The 23375-nt window shown below is 43.1% G+C and overlaps 1 protein-coding gene and 1 non-coding gene across 2 annotated transcripts; one reads left to right on the plus strand and one right to left on the minus strand.

Moving 5' to 3' along the window:
- Positions 1-928: 928 nt before the first annotated feature.
- On the plus strand, positions 929-1010 carry trnal-uag (transfer RNA leucine (anticodon UAG)). Its single transcript has one exon. It is a non-coding gene; the product is annotated as a tRNA-Leu (tRNA).
- Positions 1011-14042: 13032 nt separating this feature from the next.
- Positions 14043-22300, minus strand: LOC139207592 (scavenger receptor cysteine-rich type 1 protein M130-like). Its single transcript, XM_070837331.1, is given in 6 exon segments — positions 14043-14179; positions 16176-16460; positions 16529-16846; positions 17543-17653; positions 17794-17829; positions 22207-22300. Coding segments are annotated over 6 exon segments (981 nt in total).
- Between the last annotated feature and the right edge of the window lie 1075 nt (positions 22301-23375).

Consider the following 23375-nt stretch of genomic DNA (forward strand, 5'->3'; position numbering starts at 1 on the left):
TTTGTCAGTCAAAAGACTATTTGCACTGTATTTGTAAAGTAAGAAAAGTAAAATAATCCAACAGATGTCCTCTAAAATCTGTTAACACGCAATGTAAAAAGCACTACTGTGGCATGTTCACAAACTAAGGCAACATATGGTAGATAAAACCCCTGAAAGCTGATTTTAAAAATGTTCTACACTCACAGCTACACTGGGCTACAATGGACTGGAGACCCTATGACCAAAAAAAAAGACACTGGGTAACTCTGTTAGGATTAAACTGAGACAAAAAGAGATGATGAATGTGCCAGCAGCTACAGATGGAAATCAGTGTCTTTGGTCTGGGCCCAGGCTGAAAACCATCCAGCTCTCCTCATAGACGATTGCCAGGCTCTGAAGCAGCTAGTGCACTTCAGCCTCCCACCAGTTTAGGAGGAAAATGTTCACACTTGCCAGCTAGTCTTGAATTTTTTTGATATTATATCCCACTTTTCTCGTTCTTTCAGCACTACAGTCTTGTCGTGACTACTGTTGTTCCTGGTAAACTAGTACTTGTGAGTGGATGGCTACAAATATGTGAAACCCCTTTAATTATTCTGGTTAGTCTCCTTTGTTACATGCACTGCATTTGCAGCCTTCAGTATGGCTCCAGTGTTTTTAAAGGTGAAGGTTTGTGAGAGCCAGTCGAAGTAGTTGAAGACCAACTCTGTCTGGTAGCGTACGTGAGACGTCTGGATTAAGGCTCCAGGTGCTTGAACTGTGCCTTTTGAGACTTTTACACATATTAGTGTTGGTTGATGGTTAATGCTGCAGGCTGTTTTACCAAAAATGGAGGGGCGAGATGCTTCATTGATGATGAAAGGATATATATAGATCATTGTGCGTTGTTTATATCGTTTCTCAGGGTAAAAACACTGGTTGAAGCAAACTATTTCCCATGAACACTGGTAGTGTGGCCGAGTGGTCTAAGGCGCTGGATTTAGGCTCCAGTCTCGACAGAGGCGTGGGTTCAAATCCCACCACTGCCATCTTTATCCCCAAATACAGGGACTATCAAAAACGGCAGGAAACTTGGGGAATTCATCTGTGCCAAAGGCATTCAAACACCACCAGATAATTCCTCTATGACCTCCTCCTGGGTGTTTTTGGAATGCAATTACTCACAATTTTTACCTGTTCCTGTCACTCGTCACTTTCAGCAATCACTAATTCACTTCACTCACAAACTGATGCGGAGGTTAACACATGACGCTAACATTTCTATTTTGGGTTGCAATGGTCCTTTAAGGGGGCAGCATGGTGGTGCAGTGCACTACTGCCTCACAGGGTCCTGGGGCCTTTCTGGGTGGAGCACACTGTGGCCAGCGCTGGGGCTTGCGATTATAGAGGGATTCCCTGGAGGGTAAGTCAGTGATGATCAGCAAGTGTTAATGTTCATTTATGTTTCTGCTTTGACATCTTAAGGTAAAAATCAGTGCAAACTACAAACACACAGCAGCTTCACATTGTGCATTTACAGCCAGTGTGTCAGACATCAGAACATGTCTGAACATTAAAGCCAGTTTTTCTTTCAGACTGGAAAGGGGTGGTTGTATTGGTGCGCATTATTTTGTCTAGTTTTTCTGCACAGTTTCACTGCTGCACTGATTTTCCACCTCACCTGAATCATATAGCTCTAATCAAAAGCTGAACAATGCCAGTTCTAGACACACAGAGCTGTAATGAAAAGTGACCTGACTGAAAGTGATCAACAGAGATGCACTCTTAATGTGCACAATATTCTGTCAATTAAATAATAATATGTGAATCTTATTTGCCTGCTTTGATTTTCAGACATTTAAGCTCGACGCAAAATGCATTTGGCTGATTTAGTGTGTTTGTGTTGATAGGTTAATGATTTCTTTAGAAGACCGACCAGCAGCTACATTTGCTGAATCACCGTAAATAATGTGTTGGTTCTCGGATGTACAATATTGCTTTACTTTGTGTCAGAGTGTGTGCGTAAATGATAAAAATGGTGAATGCTCTGTATTTGTATAGCACCTTTCTGGTCATTTCGACTACTCAAAGCGCTTTTATATTACATCCTCATTCACACATCATTCATACGCTGAAGCTATGCATGCTTGCATGCTTGAGGTCGAGCAGGTCGGGTCATGGACTAAAGAATCAGGAAGCGACAAGTAGTGGTCATGAGTTGGCACTGCAGCTCACAAATACATTTTTCAGAGCATCATAAACACTCAAATAAAATGACTAAGTTGGGGTTCAGTGTCTTGCCCAAGGACGCTTCGATGTGCTGACTTAGAGGAGCCGGGGATCAAACCTCCAACCTTCCGATTGATGGACAACTCAGCCCACCTCTGACCTCTGTGTGTGTGTGTGTGTGTATCTGTGCATGTGCACATAACACAGCCCTGTAGCTGCTGATGCACTAAAGAGCTGCACACTGTACCATGTGGGTCATTTTCAAGGTGCGTGTGCCTGTAATTGTGTACAGAATAAATATGCCCATACACTACACACCTCAGTCATGTATTTTACAACTAGTGTTTTTTTTTGCTGGCAGTTTTTTTTTTTTTGTGGATCGAGAGTTTCATCTCTTTGATCCTAGTTTTCATGACAACATCGGTGCTATTCTTTATATTTGAGAGTGTTTGTGTGCACATGCACAAATGCAAGAAACAAAGCTTCCGCTTTATTTTGCGTTTGTGATTCCCAATAACTGTTGACTCAGCAGCAGCTACTTTGCCCGAGATCCATAGGACAAAATAAATACAACATAAACAAATATTTTCTTTTTACGCTACATGCATAATTGCAGCAATGACCTCCACCCACTACTTAGAGCTTCATTACTAGTACACCAAACACAATGTAATAACATTTAAAACCCATTGACATAGATAGACAGACAAGGCATTAACCTTTGAATCGTACGTCAACATCCCAGCAAGACTTTACAAGACTGTAAACACATTCAAGTAAAAGGAGAAGCTGGATAAAAAGCGCTATAACATTTTTGTGTGTGTATGTATATATGTGTGTGTGTGTGCGTGTGTGTGTATATAAATGATATACTGTCTGTTATGAATAGAACTTAAACCAGAGAGCCTAATAAATGTGTGTGCTGTGTAGCATTGTTTTCAACAAGCGATGCACATGTTTGCGTGTCTCTCACCCAGGTCTCTGGAGCGTTTCCTCCGACTGCAGACTGTTTACCAAAGGCAAAGTGCCAAAGAAAGGAAAATAATCAGGAGTGGACCCCCACACTCCCCACTGCTCCGTGCTCCCACTGCTTTCTAAACAAACACACATTTTTTGGCTCTGGCCAGAGAAAAAGCTGGAACCGTCATCTCTTTTCTCCTCCTCCCCCCCATCCCTGTGCTATCTTTTGGAGAAAAGAGAGAAAAAAAAAAAAAAAAAACCTTTTGTAACTTACTGACATCGCCTCAAAGGATTTCTGGGAATTGGTGTCCAAACGCTTTTTAACAGTTTAACAGTTACCAGCTGCTGCCATGTGGAGCCGCTGATGTGCTTGGTTGCCAAGTGTTGCTTTAAAATGTTCACATCTCATCGATTACAAAAGGCGCATGCATCAACAGCATGAAGGTAGACTCTACATTATCTGCTCTTTCTTTTCCTGTGAAGGGCATTTGAGTAGGTGTGAATGCATGTGTGTGTGTGTGTGTTTGCCTGAGGCCTCTGCAATTGGCATGCCAGCCGACGTGTAGCCATTCTGTCTCGCTGATTGACCCTGTTGTCTAAATGAGGAGCGGTTAATTACCTCCTCACAGCAGCTCCGTTCACCATGCAGCCTACCCACCAAGACCACAGAACTGAACACAACACGACACCTCTGGTTAACAAATTAGACGGAGAGGCGGGGAGAGGCAGGGAGAGGCCGACGATGAAACGACTGAACGCTGTTGGGGAACAAATGAGAGGAAGAAAAGAAAAAGGGGAGAAGGAGGGGATGAGATTAAAGAACGGGACGCCGCAGCTAGCTAGCGAACGAAAGCGAAGGAAGCAGGGAAGGGGAAAAGGAAGAGGTGGAGCAGGAGAGTGATGGGGAAGCAGAGATGTAAAAGAAAGACAGAGAGAAAAACCTCAGGAAGCCGTTGAATAAATGAGAGGCCAAAACTAACAGATGACAGGGAGAGGTTAAATCAAATGAGATGCTCGTACTGTACGAATGGGAGGCGGAGAGGGAAATAGACGAGAGAGAGAGAGAGGAAACCAAAACGACACCGAAACCGCAGGAAGCAGCTTTAACAAATGGGGCTGTGCCGCGGCTTACCAGCTCTGCGCTGCGATACGGCCCATTTTTCATCAGCGCTGTGATTTATCAACACAGTTCTGAGAGGATCGTCGTGGGGGCTTTTGATTAAGGCCATTAGATGTTAGACATTAGCCGTGAGATTACTCACACCGCTGGGGTGCGTTTGATTTTTTTTTTTTACGCCAGGGCTTGCCCCGGGGGCAGCCTCTGTGCCCTGCTGACTGCTCTCTTTGATGCAGCCCTTGACAAATGATGGGGTGTCCCTGGCGGCTGAAGGAGCGCGCCATAGGTTAAGTACACTGCGCTGAGTTTGACCTTTGTCATGCCTTCCATACTTTTTCTCTCTCTGTTTTTTTTTCTTGTCTGTCTTCTTTCTCCTGCTTTTAACACAGAGGCGCACGAGTATGGATACATACTGGATGTGTTTGTCTACATTTTATTATGTTTTAGTCATGATGGAGAGCCAGTGACAGATTTAAGGCCTGGACTCTGGCCTTACAGGGTCCATTATCAGAGAAAACTGTTCAGATTACTGATTGATCATTATCTAAACGTGTAACTACAATGTCTAAGTTGAACAGGAAACATAGCAACAGGCTCTTCGGCTTGGAACATCGCTACTTTGCATCTAACTGTCTGTTTGGGCCTCCCAGCTGACTGCTCTACCGTGGCTCTTTACCTTGAAAAGAAAATTGATAAGTGTTGGCTGTGGTTAGACAGCTTCTGCTGAGTGCAGTAATTATTACTCAGGCTTCATCAGATCCGATAACAGGGTCATTTTTATTCTGCACTGACACATTTCCGGTGAAAAGGGTCTGGGATTCATGAGCCCTGATCTTAGCTGAACTGTATGTTTGTTTTTTTTTAGCTTATTTCTTCAAATCTTTGTGAACCTGCTTAATGAAAGGTCCTGCTGCTTTGGCAGTGGCGTCGACAACACTGGCAGTTTTTCATATCTGTTCAGAGCTCGTTGCATTATGCACTCATATTTGTTCGCACTGCTAGTCGAGACCCTCCGCCATGTTTAAAAAAAGATGACCCCTGTGAGTGCATTGTCCCTCCCCGTGGAAACTTTACCTCTCTCCCAGCAGGTCTCTGGTCGGTCCACCTTTCAATTCTGAGCCGCCCCGCGTCCACACAGATGAACCAGATCTGCTTTTATGTCGCTCACCGATCAGACCACGACAGGACATCTCGATTCTTTCATCAGCACTATGAGTGGGTTTCGATAACCACTATCTGCTTGAGAGGCAGACAGAGCTGTTGCCATAACGATAACCCTGTAATAAACAGAATAATGATGCCAAACTCCAGCCAACGCTGTCACGCGGACCTGGCACGACTACGAGTTGGCTGATACAGTGTGGTTATCAGAGGAGAGGCTATTAGTGAACATCCCTCACCCACTTGACTTTTTTCTTTCTCTCAATTTCTAATTCTCCTAATTTGCAGCTCACAACCAGCCGGCGTAATATTGTGTTGTACCTCTCACAAACAGCCTCTCTTCTGCCTCTCCTTTCCTGCTCCCTCTTGCCTCTAATTCAATTACTCCTTTGTCTTATCTGGCTCTTCACTGCTCTCTCTCGCTAATCTGATTATAAAGGAGAGCTTGCAATTAAAACACAGATATGAGAGAGATCTATCCTTCATGCTCGCTGACTTAATGAGATCCAGCTTCATGCCTCTCGTGCAGCTAAAGTTCAATTAGGTGAGGAGGACGGTCTCCTTGTGGAGTGTACAGCATGTCAGCCTCTCCAGGATCATTCCACTGTCTGGGTCTCCAGCTGGCTTATAGCATCTTGTAGAAAGACTGACTAAAGAAAAGACTAAAACACTTTTGATGTTGCACAAAGTATGAGAATGGTGAGAAGTCTTCATTTGCTTGCTTTTGCGCTAAAAGACAACCTACGACGTAAAAATGTGACTTTGCTTCTGTTTATTGCTACTGATGTACTGATGGGATGTTTGCTGCAACATCAGTTTCATGTTTCCTTGCACGCTCACGATGTAACCACCTAACTCCACGTTGTTGGACCTCAGCAAGATCCAAAAGTGAGCCTTGCCTGTCCCTGTGATCCGTCTCTGCCTGCATTTCTCTCTGACTTACTGTGTGATCGCAGCTTCTCAAACGCAGCCCTCTAGTTTAATTTTGCAATAATAAATAATTGTATTCATTTGAAAACAGATGGCAGTCTGATGGCAATGTTCTCCGTGCTGCCCTCTTGGTTATTAATACAGAGCAATAAAACTGAGCATAGTATTTCAATGACCAGTTGCGGGAACCCAACACTGACAATATACCATATAGGCAACTCCCAGGATTTAGATACTCACTCAGTTTTGGCTGCTGCACGGTTCAGGCCTCATATTAAAGCTAACCTGTGGAGTTTTTGACCACGAAAAAGGCCCATCGGTAGCTATGATTAATCTATTTACAGTATTTAGAGGTCTGATATGTGTTTGATTTAAACTCATCCCTTGATTTATACCCACAAATGGATTTTTGTAGCATCTTGATGGGAGTCGGGGATATAGATGGACCCTGTGGAGTTCATCTCTGCTGCAGCCCGATGGCTTTCTGCCACCTCCTGCCCAGCAGAAATATTTTTTTACTGCTGATATTTACTCATCTGGCATGGCTTGCTCTGTGTGTGTGTGTGTGTGTGAATGCAGGGGTGTGTATGTTTGTGATATTTACTCATTTGGCTGCCTGTGCCCTTCATATTTATGCGCGAGTGCCATTGTGCACATGTGTGCACTCATGCGTGATATTTGCACAACTGGTCATGTCGGTCAGGTCGTTTGTGTGTGTGAAGTTGAAGTTTGCCGTGTGGCTGGTTGCCTCTTCCCAATTCAATATGTTGCGTTATAGTATTATACTCACACACACACACTCACACACACACACACACACACACAATTACCACACACTAGGTGTCACTGTCATTTTAACCAACAATGGCCACAAATTCATAACACAAAGTATGAGGAAATATAAAGCACCAGATGTGATATTTATTGACTTGTGTGCACCAACTGCCACTGAAAGCAGCAACTAGTGGTCTTTTATAGATTCCAACTGGGTGTGACCATATAAGATAACATGAAACCTAGACCAAAGATGAGCAGAGTGCATATTGATATTTACATAAATACAGATTCAAATTACACTGTTGCCCATGAAGTTGGAATAAAATGTTTGTTTTTTTTTTACCTCTTCTCACGAAATGACTGTGATAATGTGATTTATTCTTGATAAATAAAGTTTACATCTTCTCAACTTTATTGATCAAACTCTTCCAAACATATCACAGCGAAACTTAAACCACAATGAACCTTTGCAAACTGTGTATTCAGGCTTTAACTAAATTAGGGGGTATTGAACAACTATTCCAACTTTATGGGCAACAGTGTACAAATATCACGCTTTGGCCTGTCAGAAAGTTCTCATCACAGTCACAAGTCCACATCTTTGCAACCAGACACGCCTTTGTGGTTACTCTCTGAGTTGTGTCGCAGGGTACTGTGGTCCTCTGGGGAAATATACAGTCAGACTGATTTGACTTAATCCGACTATTATTTAATTTCTACCCCATATAGCATTTTAAAGCCACGGGTAAGGACATGTTATATACTTTACGCTGCAAATGAAGCAAATGCATTGTTCGGGCAGTTCCTTTGACATGGTTCCCACATGAAGCAGTTGGTTTGTTCATTGGATGTCCAATTCTGTCAAGCTTTGTCTCCCGGCCAAGTGATTAAAAACCTGCGTTTCATTCTAGATTTACTGCATCATTACAGATTGCAGCCTCCTAGTGGTAATAACAGCTAGTACACGTTTTTTTTTGTTCTGTCCCATTTCGCAAAACACAATTTGCAAATATCAATATTAGAAACATGAATACAGGTGGGATACATCACCGCAGATTGACTAATGGAGCATAACTGCTGCTCAAGGCCTTTGGAAAGAAGCTATCATTTGTTGAAACACCTTCTGATATTAAGAAAGAGCAACCCAACAAGTGAGCGTACACATGAGAATAGCCACATTCTAATGAGTTAAACATCAACTCTAGGTACACACAAATTATCATCCCATTCTCCATCATCCAAGATGACTTGAGTGTGACGTAAAACCACTGTTCTAGTAAGCCTGAATGTGTGTTTTGGAAGATTAGATTGTAATTGGATGGGGGGGAGGGAATCCATAAAATCCAAACCTCAGATTATGTTCTCAGGCGAACAGAACATCTTCTCACACACCCACCTACAGAAGTAGTCAAATAAAAGGGCTTGATTTAATACCTTAGTCTTATGTCCACATTAAGCGCTAACACCATGACCATTGCGCGGCTTTGATCAGAACATGCTTATCAATACTGGATTTACAAGTTACCCCTGACTGGGGAGCACAGTAGGCCAGAGGTTTACTTTTTAATTTCAAAAGATAGATTTAATACGGAAGTAATATTAGGAATCAAAATTAGCAGCGTCCCAGAATCCCAGAGCTGAATATGTTTTGCAACACACTAAATGACATTTGGGATCCATTCTGGATGATTTCACCGAGTGGTTGATCCCAAGCCATCAGGAAATGGATATTTAGTGAGGTGCATTTTATGTCATCTATTTTTTCTGTCAATCACAGACAGGAAACTTAAAGGTTTTTAATAACTTTGACATGACCTTAACAAACAGGCGTCTTGCTGCAGGATGAAAGCAGGTGTAAATATTCTACGGAGAACATTTGTGCCGTGCAGGATGTCGACTGGGTGAGGCGGGCTTGGGAGAGGATGAAGAGAGAGAGAGAGAGAGCTAGAGATCATGGCTCCTTGAGAGTATTCACACCCTGAGTATCGAGCCATCTGCTATGCTAATGCGACCTTCTCATTTACAAGAATAAGTGGTACACACGCAGATGTTTAATTCATGCTAAACTAATGACTGCAGGCTAAACTGCAAAAGAAAACATTAACCTGTTTAGAACATCAAAGTAATAATGAAACAGATGCTCAGGACGGGGGAGACATCTTTGTTTTTCTTTTGCATTTGTCTTTTCTTGCCTGTGTGACACCTCACTCGGTCCTTTTCTTTAAAGGACTAACCCCAGGACCCACCCGCTGATTGACAGTTTTGATTTATTCTTCACCCTGGAGATCACCAAAATTGTCACTGACTACACCAACCTGCACGGGAGAAGGACGGTCCCCGAGTGGAAGGACCTCCATGCAACCTACATACTCTGCAGCTTCTGCGTTGAGAGCATCCTGACTGGCTGCATCACCTCCTGGTACGGCAGTTGCACCGCCCTTAACCGTAAGGCTCTACAGGCTTTTAAACTGCCCATAATCTGCACAAACACTTTTGCACTGCCCTATTTTGCACCTCTATTTATCTATTATCTATTTCGCTGTACATTTTATTTTCTTTACCTTACACCTTATTTTAATATTACTTACTTGCTGGTGTGTTTTTCTTAATGATACTGTTAGCAGTGTTACCAGGAACCAGAGACACAAGAATTTCACTGCCAGTGATTGCTTCATGTAACTGCTGAGCATGTAACAATAAAGTCTTTGATTTGATTTTTTTTAAAAAAAATCACCTTGCAGGCTTACTTTGGAGTCCTGCTGTTGGCCGGCCGTCTATCGGTCCTGCAGTGAAGCAACCTGCAGCCTGTGGGATGACCGGACAGGCCGGCACATCTTTCGGGCGACCATGTCTGTGAAAACTTTTCAGTTGATCAGCAGAGTCCTGCGTTTTGACAACTGGCTGTCCAGAGCGCGGCGCCGGGAAGGGGATAAGCTGGCTGCGGTCCGAGAAATCTGGGCTCTATGGACTGCCCAACTCCCACTGATGTTCAACCCTGGTGTGGACATTTGTGTGGACGAACAACTGCGACTTCCGGCAATATATGCCCAAGAAGCCGGCCAGGTACGGACTAAAAATGTGGGTCACCTGCGACGCTCGAACGTCCTACGTATGGAGGGTGTGTGCTTACACCGGCTGAGCAGCTGGTGAGCCGCTACTTTAACACCCCCTTTGTTCCCATACCTGGCCAGGTTGCATCCTGACAGACCAAATGTTTTAGCACCTCTTTCTTCTGTGGTCTGGTCGAGACACACCCTGGTGGATCAAACTGTGAATTTACATTTCTTTGTCTTCTGACAAGCAAATTCCCATCACACCTGCATCCCAAAGCGGGGAAAAAACGTTGTCCTGCTCGGCAGCAGGGAGAAAAGGAAGCCCCAGGTTGTCCTAGACTACAACCGCTGCAAAGGAGCAGGTGGATGAAAGCATGAATCCAGATGAAAAATAATGTTGCTCCATAACTTCTGGATGTGGAAGTAAGGCAACTATTTACTCCAAGTGGCCAAAACATCTGTTATTTGAGGTTTAATGCAAGCGCAAGACTTTAGCTAACTGGTATGTACCGCTCATGTTTGTTGGGCTTCTACGCATTTACATAACAAATACACGCAAAAATAAAACTATTGTTGTGTTAACATAAGGTCATCTTTATAGATTACCTTAAGTTAACACAACAATAGTTTTATTTTTGCGTAGGGGTCATTATTTCTTCTCCAGGAAAAACACAGGCCAGCATATAAAAGTAAAAGCAAACAAACAAAAAATAGCATCAAGGCTGTGATGGGTAACATTCTTGGGCCAGGAGTGAAGCAGGCGTCACTGGACCTCAATTGTCGTGCTGAAGAATGGCTTTATTTTAACAAACCAGGTCATTGTAACTGAATGCCTGTGTGTAAGAAAACACATTTACATTTCACAATTTTTACAGTTTGTGTTTGACTTTGATGATATTATTTTGTACAAATTACATAATGCAAATATTCTAAATTAAAACATAAAAATGAATGCTTGTCACTTGCTCTTCTTTAACACCTTCATCAACCAGGCTGAGCTCCTCGCTGCTACCAGCTTTTACTGTATTTTACTGACACCAGACATGACCGTGCTACTGAGCGCGTGTTCCTTAGACAGATTAGTCAAAGTCAAAGTGATTTTTTTCTCCTGCTAGTTATGCATCCAGCCACAGCCATTAGCCCAAAGTTCGACGGTGCCGCTCTGTGTAGAGTAGCAGCCAATTAGAGGTCTGTTTGATTCAGTGCCATTATTTGGGTTTGATTTGATTGGCTCAGGATCAGAAATGTGCTGCTGTTACTCTCAGCCAGCAGCTGTCTGTAGCTGATGTTAGCAGCTGGCATTGCAGAACGACAGGGCTGCTGCGGTGAATCGTCTCATCTTGGCTCCGGCATGCTACAGAGTCAACAGCTTGATCCACGAGTCCAAAGTTAGTCCAGCAGTTATGATGATCCCACCACACTCGTGCAAATGAAACTCATTCACACAAGAAACTGGTCAACTTTTCAGTTCATCCCTTTCGTGCACAGAGGTCACTACAGTGTGCAGTTATTCAAAAGTTGTTTTCTTGTATATGCATGAGTTTTGATGGCATAGTTGCACATCAGCCACTACAGTGGATGCTACTGCATCATCTCATACACTGACTGCTACCTAGTGGGAAGCCAAGATGGCCGACAGACAGACAGAAACACCAAGTTGCTCATTTCTTTCTGTTCAAATCTTCTATAAAAAGAAACCCATGCAGGTAAGAAAAATATGAAGACATCAAGTAACATCTAAGGAGTCATGCACTTGCTAAATTTTCCAAGTATTGATTTTATATTGGGAGGAAATTATGATCAATCACATGCCCACTGAATTGTACATCATGCATCATTAGCTATATTTCAACTACTGGACATGTGAGTATATCTATAAAATATGGGTTGAAAAAAATAAAGTTCAAATCTTGTTTTTCAGCCTGAAGATGAAGAAAAACACTTGGTAAAGAAATCCTGACTGAGGTCATCATAATTCATGCATGAAAGGGTTACTGCATAATAATTATTTATTATTTGTGGTGCCTACAGACCTAACAGAGGAACACTGGGAGCATCTTTGACACCCTGGCCAAACTGCCAGCCTCTGCCTGGTCATGACACTGACAGACAGTGCTGTAGCACCAAAAACCACCTTAACTGTCCCCATTTAAGCTGTTTGAACCAAAGACCAGTATCATATTTGCATGACTACAGGAGTAAAATCATTTAGCCGCTTGAACAAATGACCATTGGTGTTTTTTTCTGTCAAAACCTCGGTTTTCACGAGTGCGGGGCATTTAACTCAGTGATAAACGCTCATCCTCTTTTCATAGCATTAGCTCTATGTCTGACTTCTTAACTTTTATGTGTGCCATTCAGATTAGAGTCGTGCTTTACTACCCAGTTTATTTCAGACTAAGGTACACATATACACCTGATATATAGAAAACACAGAAACATCACTGAGCACATAGCATTAAACATGTTTTAAGTTGAATAATAAAAACATCTCATTACACATTAAACTCTAATTACAGAATGACCTAGCCAGTCTAACTAACCTTGTGTGACCCTAATATCTGCTGGTGTGAAAATACACTGAAACAAGCGTTACAATCTATATTTCTACTGACAGGCTTATAGGTGGGAAGTCTAACTGCCTGTATCATTTACAAGATGCCGTAAAATGCATTTACCAAAACTGAGAAAGATACATTGTTTAATGAAACATTACACAAACACTTCTTTTTTTACTGAGTCAAAATGGCCAGTGGTGAAACCAGGGAGACAGAGCTGTGTCCAACGGAGCCTGACCTCCTAGAAATACACGATAAGCTAGCTAAAGTTACAGCTCAGCAGAGGACACCAACACTGTTCACATCCTGCTTTGTCACAAGATGTCAGCTCAGAATTTTTTATTCATGAACCAAAATGTTGGTTTTTTTCCCCTTCATTTTGTCTAATACATAATCTGCTAACAGAGACAGGTTCAATAAAGTTTTAAGTTTAAGACAGAGTTTAGTAGAGACAAACAGAGCAGAGAGAAAAAAGATAGGTAAGGAGAGAGACACCCATAGCTGAGGAACAGCCATGAAAATCACACATTTTTCACCCTCTCATACATGGATGCACTGTTTAGACACTTTGTGACATATAAGTTTAAATGTGTTACTTGAGATATGCTGAAATGAGATTTCTCCACCTCCTGCTTTAATGGAAGGACTTGGGAATGTGTACAGCAGTGGTGGGATTTGAACCCTTTGACATATGTCTACATGCAGTGTAATATAAGAATTGTTTTAGGAATGTATTGCTATATAAAACATGTAAAGTGATTGACTGAGCTGATGGTAGGTTACGTGTCAGCTGAGACATCCACATAGATGTGAGATGAGCTCCTTGAACTTTGCTGTAGGTCCACCCCGGCACAGACTGAATGAATCTTCCAGGTCGGAAAAGTGAAGTCAGTGCTGAAGGGCCTTAAGCCCTCATTCTCGCGACTCCACCGGCTCCAAAAACAAGTCTGATTGTATGGAAGTCTATGAGAAAATGACCCTACTTCCACATGATTTACTACCTCAGTAAACATTTTTCCGAATGAGTTCATGGTCTTAATCACTAGTTTCAAGTCTTAGTCAATACAGCATGATGTTCATTTGTGTGAATTACCCATTCGGAGTAAAAGAGGCAATAACAGAGAATATACTTCTGGGTGGGACTACCTTGTGAATGATCAATCAGATGCCGGTAATGACTGCAGGTCTTTGTGGAATGAATGTCACTTCTGGCTCCAAAACCAAGATAGCAACGGCAAAAGGGCCATAACTCAAGGCTTTCGAATGGCAGTCCACGAATGAGTCACCTCACGTTGGCTATGTTCTTTCTTCCTGGCCCAGTGGACTCAGGTTATGATACTCATGCTCAGTATTTTCCTCTCTGCCCGGCTTCTGTCCCCTGCTGGCCTGGAGAGACATGACAGCACAAACATGTGACTTCCTGCATCACCTCTCTCATGTCGGTCAACCCTCTAAACAACAAAGATGTGTCAATACCTTAAGGTAGAAGCAAAGGACAATATTCATCAACAGCAGCGTCAGCGACAGGAAGACCACTTTGACGATAAGACCTGTTGGATCTGTTCAAACACACGGTCAGTCATCACATCACAGAACAAGTCCAACAACTTCCATATAACGCAATCTGTAGTGACAGTACTCTACTTTAGTCTATAACCGACTGAGGAATAAAACCATAAACTGTGTAAAAGGAGTGGATGTAAATGATCTGAAAAGTCCAGAAAGAAGTCTATCCATCCGTCGTCTATACCGCTCATCCTTCAGGGTCGGTGGGCGCTTGAGCCAATCCCAGCTCACTATGGGCGAGAGGCTGGGGACACCCTGGACTGGTCGCCAGTCAAGCAGTCAGTGGTAGACAACCATTTACACCTGCCGGCAAATTACAGTCACCAAATAGCCTAAACTGCTAAAATTTGGAACCTTCTTGCTGTAAGGCAACAGCACTAACAGTGCTAACCACCACACCACCGTGCTGCCTTCCAGAAAGAAGTCTATGAGAAAATGAACCTATATCTCACTCGATTAATTCACTTTTTAAACATTTTTCTGATGAGGTTATGGTCCCAATCGTCTTTTTAAATATAGCATGGTGTTCATTTAGTAAATTATGGTCCCATTTAGAGTAAAATAGACTATTAAGCAAGAAATGCTTCAGGGCTTTGGGCTCCAAAAAGCTAAAATGGTGATGGCCATGAAACCAAGATGGCGACACCCATAAAACCAAGTTTTAGGCTTCAAAATAGCAGATATGTAATAAACCATGGGGAGGGTTACGGGTGTACTCCTGCACTTTGGGAGTGGACCACATCTCCTATTGTGAGACATTGAGTGAGGGTGAAAGATACATTTTTGTTTCCAGCGTAACCCTAGGTCTCTGAGGACACCACCATTCAAAATGGTGAGTTAGGAGCTCATAGGTGATATGACAAACGTTGCGTGATTGGTCGCATGCTTCTCATAATGCATTACGTTACTTAGTTCTCATGGAGCCAGACTTATTCTGGTAACCACATCTGCTCTGTCTTACAGTATATTGTTTGCTGCTGGCATCTATACACTGCCTACAAGTCTGGTTACCATATGACATATGTAACACACTGACAGGCGTCATAGTGTCATTCCAGAAAACACAACATGCATTGACCCTGATCATTTTCACTCATTTTGGACAGATCATTGTTTTCCAAAACTGAAAACAGTCAGTGTGACACTTAAGTTTCTCTGCTTCAGCTTACTTGAGACAGTGAGGGACAGCAGAGGGCTCTCCGAGGAGAAGTTATGAGAGAAAACATAGACGTGATAAACGCAGCTGTAGGTTCCTTGATGGTCGGGCTCTGCAGCAGGGAACAGGAAGTGGGCTGAGTGGTTGACAGCTTGCTGGGTGAAGTTGTGCGACGTTTTGGATGAGGTGAACGTTAGCTGGAAGGAGCCTCCTTGGTACTGCGGTTGGATGGAGCAGCTGATGGTGAGGGAGGAACCTCTCGACACCTGAAACTCTTGCTGTGTCTCGGAGACCCCGTCCGTGGAGGAGAACGCAGAGATGACTGGCTGAAGCAGCAGGTCTGCAAACAAAGAGAGGTGATGAAAGGTCCGTTCAACCTCTATTAAACGTAATGGCCTCTGTCACAGGTCTGACATGGGTAATAAATCTGGAGGGGAGTTTAAAAAGAGAGAATCCACAAAGAGAGACAGACAGACAGACAGACAGGCAGGTTCTACCAGGTGTGTCCTTTCGGGTAAAGCCTATCTATCTCTATCTATCTATGTTTCTTGAAATAACCCCACTTTTCTACTCTTTTAGGAGGTCCTTGTCCTGAATACCTCTACAGTTCACTTCAATGGAAACCACTGACTGTCGCTGTGCAGAGGACAGAGGACACTGAAAACCTCCCCGTCACAGACAACATCATACATGATGTCACTGGTTACCTGAACAGGTAAGATTGTGGATGTAGGGGGAGGACCACGGTTTAACACATTCTCTCAGAGCAGATCCAGACCTCACACAGCCAGACCAGATCCCCCACACAGATGTGCCTGTGGGCACCTTTTGCTGCCCTACAAAAACAGCAGAGCCACAGTGCAGCTGTCTACAGACGAGAGCTGCTGTCTTCAGGGTCCAGAAAGAGTCGGCCACTGGTCTCCAGTGTCCCTGATGTTTCACCTCCAGGACTCCCGCACAGCGGCTGCCTCCTCCTACCAACATGGCAGGCTCTGAACAGACACAAGAGAGTCATCAGTAAAAGAGTTTCATGAGAACAGAACTGCAGAACCTCTTCTACCTGAGCAGGTGAGTCCAACAGCTTTGCCTGGAGAACAGGTACTTCTAGCTGAGCCTGAGCTTCTACAGTCTAGGAGAGCAGACTCATGGCCTCCACAGTGAAACTCTTGGGTCCACATCAGCGCCTGCTCATCTCCATAGAGCGCCCCCTTGAGTACTGAGGGAGGCCCACAGCCAAGCTCCCTGCAGACAACCGCCGCATCCTGCTGGTCAAAGTCATCTTCACACACTGAGGACCACCACCGGTCAGTCTGGTTAGACTTCACAACCAGTCTGCCTGAACACAGACCAGTCCCATTCACCAGCCTGACAGAGTCTGGACAGATAACAGGGGACAAAATAGAGAGAGAGAGAGAAATGACAGCAGACACTCAACAGAAAGATGCCATGAAACGATTCAGTTACTCAAACTCGACTCTCTCAATTCGAAAACATTAGTTCGTCCTGAACAAAGGAGAGCACGTCCATAACACCACAGACTGCAGCAGTGTTGCAATCTCAGTTACGTTTAATACATTGTAAAAATTGTTAAACACTTCCAATGCGTTTTTAGCACAATAGCACGACATCATCGCAATCTACAGGCTTCTCTGCTCTGTTCCCTCTTCTCAGGGATCCACTATCTTTGATCTCCAAACAGACAGACTCAAAGGTTTTCATTATTTCTTATTTTTCAAAAGAAAATCTGAGTCCTGGAATGGCAGTGTGCTGTCTCTTGGCTGCTGGAGACAGTATGTTGACATTCTCCAGGTGTGTGTGTGTGTGTGTGTGTGCGTGCACATCAACACAGGTACATTGCTGTCATAAGTTACGCTGAGGATGATGTCACTAATCTGCTTACTTGAACAGGTGAGATCCTGCTGGGTGAAGGAGAATGTTGATGTTGCACACTCCGTCAGAGCAGATTCAGACTCAATACAGTCGGACTTGATCCTCCACATGGGTCTAAAACTGACCGGTTCTCTCGGTTGTAGAGAAACAGCAGATCCACAGTCCAGGTCTCTACAGATGAATGCTGCTGTCTTCAGGGTCCAGTCATAGTCCTCCACCGCTCTCCAGTCTCCCTGACGATTCACCATCAGCGTTCCTGCACAGCGACTGCTTCCTTCCACCAGCCTGACAGCCTCTGAACGGAACAGAGAGTAAATCAGTAAAAGAGGTGAATTTAATTTTTCAAATATTTTTTAAAAAAAAAAAGGTGAAGTAAAGCTGCAGATTCTGCTTTTTTTTCTCTATTCTTTGTTTCTCGTTTCTGTCTCTATTTACCTGTCGAGTTGTTGTCTTTTCCTTCAGTCTGGAATGCTGAGGAGAAAATCAGAAAATAATCGGAATCAGAATTCCTTTAATAATCCCCAGGGGGAAGTTGCTTTTTGTTACACACAGCTCCAAAAGAATAAGAATAAACTTCAAACACAAAAGTAAAAAAATATAGATATATATAAAAGTATGTATTAAAAATTATTATTACAAATTATTACACAGAAGTAAATTATTGCACCAGGTGAGTCCAGAGTCTTATAATAATACCACTACTAATAATAATAACATATAACTCGAATCCCAGTCCCTTTCCCCAGATCAACTCTTGCGCTCCACAGCCATCCAGCTTTAGTTCTACTTATGTCACAGTTTAAAAAAAAAAGCACAACTCAGGAGGCAGTTGTAAAAAGGTACTCAGAAAAGTTCAAGGATACAAAAATCCAGGCAGGCAAACAGTGACGGAGTGTTCCAATGAGCTTCGTTCGGACTAAGAGCAACATTTGTAGAATGTCTATCAAGAACGAATTGGCTCAAAGAAGTGGTCTTTAACTTTGATCTCCTTGCTGTGTCTGCAGCCCTTGACGAACACCTGTACTCCCTTCTTTGCGCCTGAAACCGAAGCCTTCACCTTTTTGTCACTGAAAAGGAAATGATGCTTCTGCCCCGCCTCGGCTGATGTGGTCTGATTGGCTTCACAGTGAAGAAAAACAGTGCACTGCTTCTTTTGCCTTTAACCATTTTCTCCAGGCTTGATCCCAGAAATGCTTACCACATAATTGGGATCAGATTAGAGTACAAAGAGAAAACCGCCTTCAAAACCCCACTGACATTACAGGTACCCTCTCAAGCCATTCGCCGAGTAACACCATGGCAGTGATGAAGAGGGTTGCCTACAGACTGGTCTTGGATCAGGGGCCAAAGCTCAACTCAGGATTTTGGAAGGAATTCTGTTATTTAATCTGTAGCTGGATGGAACAACTCAAAAGGATTTGTTCTTGCCTGCTTGCTCGATCCCTTTTTGTGTTTTGCTTGCCGTCACCTACTGACTCCCTGCTACCAACCTCTGCTCTGAAAATTGACCCAGTAAACTTCTTTTTCTTACTTCATCTAATCTAAATCCTGGTTTTCAGTTCTCATGTGTGGAATCACAGATTAGCTGGCCAAACAATAACGCAGTATGGGGGCATATCACTATTACCTTAGACCAAACAGTGGTTAGATAATGACTGGGTAAGAGTCTCCAGATGACTCTTCTTTCATTGTGGCCATCTAATAAAGTGATTAAAGACTTATTGGTTGTGTCTGTTCAGTTATTTGATTTACACAACCTAATGAAGAGGTTATATGCACAGCATGTGTTATTAGCATTTTAGATTACTCTGTTATGTCACATGTAACTATGCAGAATAGACAGAACAGGCTGAGTTTTCTTTAATAAAGGTGCTATATGCATGGTCCATACAAATAAACCCCCATGCTCCCATTTTAATGACCACACTTGAGCACACCTGAACATCTGACGTCACATCTCCAACCAGAACGGCAATACCAACCAACCAGAACTGGAAGAGGAGCTCAGCCACTTCTTTGGTAGACACAAGGAGGGGGGGGGGGGGACCAGAGAACACCACCCCAGCTCCTGATGCCAATGGCGAGGTCGGCTGATGTCACACACACACACTAAGGAATATCAACGTGCAGAAAGCAGTTGGCCTGGGTGGTGTCCCAGGGCGGGTTCACAAATATCTTCAACCGATCCTTATCACAGTGCACCTGACTGTACTACCTGGAAAGACTGGACCTCAAGCACATCGAGGCTGCTCTTCCACCCACTCTTGACCCTCACCAATATGCATACAGACATTTTCACTGCCCTTCACACTGTAGCGCTCAACCTGGAGCAGCATGAGACGTACGCATGGCTGCTGTTTGTGGATTACGTTTCAGTTTTTAATCCCATCATACAGAGCAGACTGGTGTCTGAGCCAGGGTTCTAGCAGAACCTTTGTGTGTGGTTACGGGGCTTCCTGACAATGTGGCCTCAGTCACCCAGGATGGGCCCTAACCGCTCCTCACCCAGCACAGGAGCCCTACAAAGTCGGGTGTTGAGCCACTCTTCCTACACTCTCTCCACACATATCAATGCACACCAGCCTACGTGAATCTGCCCACAGAGATGAGGCAGAGAGAGACTGACAGTTTGGTGCACAGACAATAATTTGGCACTTAACACCAAGAACACGAAAGAATTTCTTAGAGATTTCAGGAAGAAGCATAATGACCAGACAGAGTCTTTAGTTTCACATCTCTGCAGACCTCACCACAGAGACTACACCCTCAGAAAGGTCCACCTATCACAGCAGCTCCAGGTGTCTTTCCACCGTGGTTGCATTGAAAGTGTCCTGACCTCCGGGATTCTAATCTGGCATGGCAGCAGCTCAGTAACTGACAAAAAGGCTCTGCAAAGAGTCACATAAAAAGGCTGAAAAGAGGACAAACACACATCTGCCACTCTTGGATGACATCTACACCTCTTCATGTCTACAGAAAGTATCTAGCATCATAACGGACTCTTATCTCCCAGCACATGTACCGTTTGGACTTCTCCCCTTAGGGACGACATGCAGGTCAACCTGTGCACGGGCCGCGTGACTGATAAACAGTTTTTACCCTGAAGCCATCACCACACTGAACAATGCGCAGAAATCACACACCTCGTAGACCCCTATTTTAACCTGAACACATTTTAAACTGTGCAGTATCTTGTATTTATTTCATCTGTGCAATACACACTGTCTAAGTGTAACCGCTTGTACAATAACTAATATCAAAGCAGTATTTATATACATGTTTATAACACATTTCTACTTTTATATGCATATGATTTGTGTGTGAGCTGCATGTGATTGCTGTATATATTTTTTACATTTCAGGCAGTGCACAAGAATTTTGTTGAATATATATATATATCCACTGTTGCCCATAAAGTTGGAATAATTGTTCAATACCCCCAATTTAGTTAAAGCCTGAATACACAGTTTGCAAAGGTTCATTGTGGTTTAAGTTTCACTGTGATATGTTTGGAAGAGTTTGATCAATAAAGTTGAGAAGATATACACTTTATTTATCAAGAATAAATCACATTGTCACAATCATTTCACGAGAAGAGGTAAAGAAAAACATTTTATTCCAACTTTATGGGCAACAGTGTATATACTGTGTATATATATAGAGAGAGCTCTGTGGGGGCCACACTATCACTTCCAGGTCTCCTTGTTCCTCATGACGTTGGCTGTACGTTTGGGGTCGTTGTCCTGCTGCAGAATAAATTTGCGGCCAATCAGACACCTCCCTGATGGTAATGCATGATGGATTAGTATCTAATTAGTATCTGCCTGTATTTCTCAGCATTGAGAACCATTAATCCTGACCAAACCCCCAAACTCCATTTGCAGAAATGCAGCCCCAAACTTGTCCCCCGTGCTTCACTGTTGCCTGCAGACACTCATTATTGTACCGCTCTCCAGCCCTTCGGCGAACAAACTGCCTTCTGCTACAGCCAAATAGAGAGAGAGAGAAAGAGAAGGAGAGAGGAGGAGGGGGTGTGCACAAATAAACAGCAACCAAAAACGTCCAGTTTCAAAGGGAAATAAGTATAATGTGTCTTTCGTCTGCTGCACTGAGTTTCCTTGGCAGATCACTGCGTCTGCCGTCCTCAGTGTTGCACATGTATTTGTGCTTCTTCAAAAGAGCTTGAGCAGCACATCTTGAAACCCTAATGTGCTTTGAAACATTTGCCTGGCAGAGACCTTGCTGATGCAGTAGAACTACGTTGTGTCTTGTTGCTCAGTCGTGCCATGATGACCTGATGACATCAAACTGTCTTCCACGTCCTCACCGACTGTTCCTCCCCCAGTTTTGAGCCTCCTGCACAACTGTTTCTGTTTCAGTTACTGACTGTGTTTCAACCTACATATGAAATCAGATGATCATTAGCACCTGTTTGGGATAATTGGTTAATCATACATCTGACTATGATCCTACAAAACCCCCGACTGTGTGCAAGTGTACCTAGAGGAACTGATGCTGTTTTAAAGGAAGGCAAAGAGTGGTCACACCACATATGTATGATGTGATTTGAATTTTTCTTTCTTTCTTTCGCTCTCTTTGCAGTTTGTATGTAGTAAAATAAACAATTCAATTTGACATTTTTGAAAGCAATCTTAATTGATAGCATTTCATCACACCCTTAAGGCCTTTGCACAGTGCTCAAATGACCTGAAGCATCAAACAGTGAATCATCACATGTTGCTCCCTAGAGATGTGTGCCCTCCCCGCTACTCTTCTCCAATTCCGCAAATGACTACATCTGATGCCGATCTGTTAAACTGATGCCTCATCAGTGGTGGTGACGACAACCATAGTCAACAGCATTTTCCGCTGAGGAGACCTTCAGACTTCCGGTATCCACATTCTCGCAGGACTCAAAGTAGACGTCCGACATCACCTCCATCGCCAAAATGCCCAGCAGAGCTGATGATCCAGTTCCACTGTGCAATCATCCAGTCTGTTCTCTGGTTTGGTGGGGCTTTCGAACAAGACAGGATAGACTACAATGGACAATCAGGACTGCAGAGAAAATCAGTGGTTCCAGCCTGCCCACCATCCAGGACTGTCTAGCCCTTTCATGCAAGAATTATGATAACCTCAGTCAGGATTTTTTTGCTAAAGTGTTTTTACTCATCTTTTTCCACCCATATTTTTACATGTCCAGTAGTTGAAATATAGCCAGTGATGCATTATGTACAAATCAGTGGACATGCGATTAATCATAATTTCCACCCAATATAAAATCAATACTTTTACCATACGATTGCATGACTCCATAGATGTTACTTGATGTCACCATATTTTTCTTACCTTCAAGGGTCTCTTTTTATAGAAGGTTTGAACAGAAAAAAATTAGCAACTTGGTGTTTCTGGCTGTCTGTTGGCCATCTTGGTTTCACTCTTTTTTTTGTTTTTTTCACTTGCAATGGCTTGGCACTGGGTAGCAGTGTAGGAGATGATGCAATAGCATCCACTGTAGTGGCTGATGTGCAACTATGCCATCAAAACTCAAAAAGAAAACAGCTTTTGAATAGCTGCACACTGGAGGGAGCTCTATGCATGAAAGGGCTAGAGTCAGGAAACATGACTGCAGACCCGTTACACTCTGGACACAACCTGTTCCAACTTATTCTAACTCACTTATTCTAAATTATATATATTATATTATATGTAATGATATATTATGTTATATAGTATAGGTTATACACTTGGGGTTACAGTTATACCTAAGCATAAGCATATTGTATATATTTTAAATTGTATTGATTCATATATTTTCATATCTGTTTCCCTAATGTATATAAGGTAATCTGTCACATTAACCACTATTGCCTTTTTGGTTCCATTTTTCATACATACTAAGTACAAAGTTTACCTCTGTTCTGTTTACCTCTGGCTGCATGCACATTCTGTACAAGGTACACTGAGCAACAAAAAAAGTGCAGTGAAATTCCTTGTATGTGTCCACTCGAGTCAGA

This window comes from Pempheris klunzingeri, chromosome 9 (genome assembly GCF_042242105.1).
Source record: "Pempheris klunzingeri isolate RE-2024b chromosome 9, fPemKlu1.hap1, whole genome shotgun sequence".
Taxonomy (NCBI): Eukaryota; Metazoa; Chordata; class Actinopteri; order Acropomatiformes; family Pempheridae; genus Pempheris; species Pempheris klunzingeri.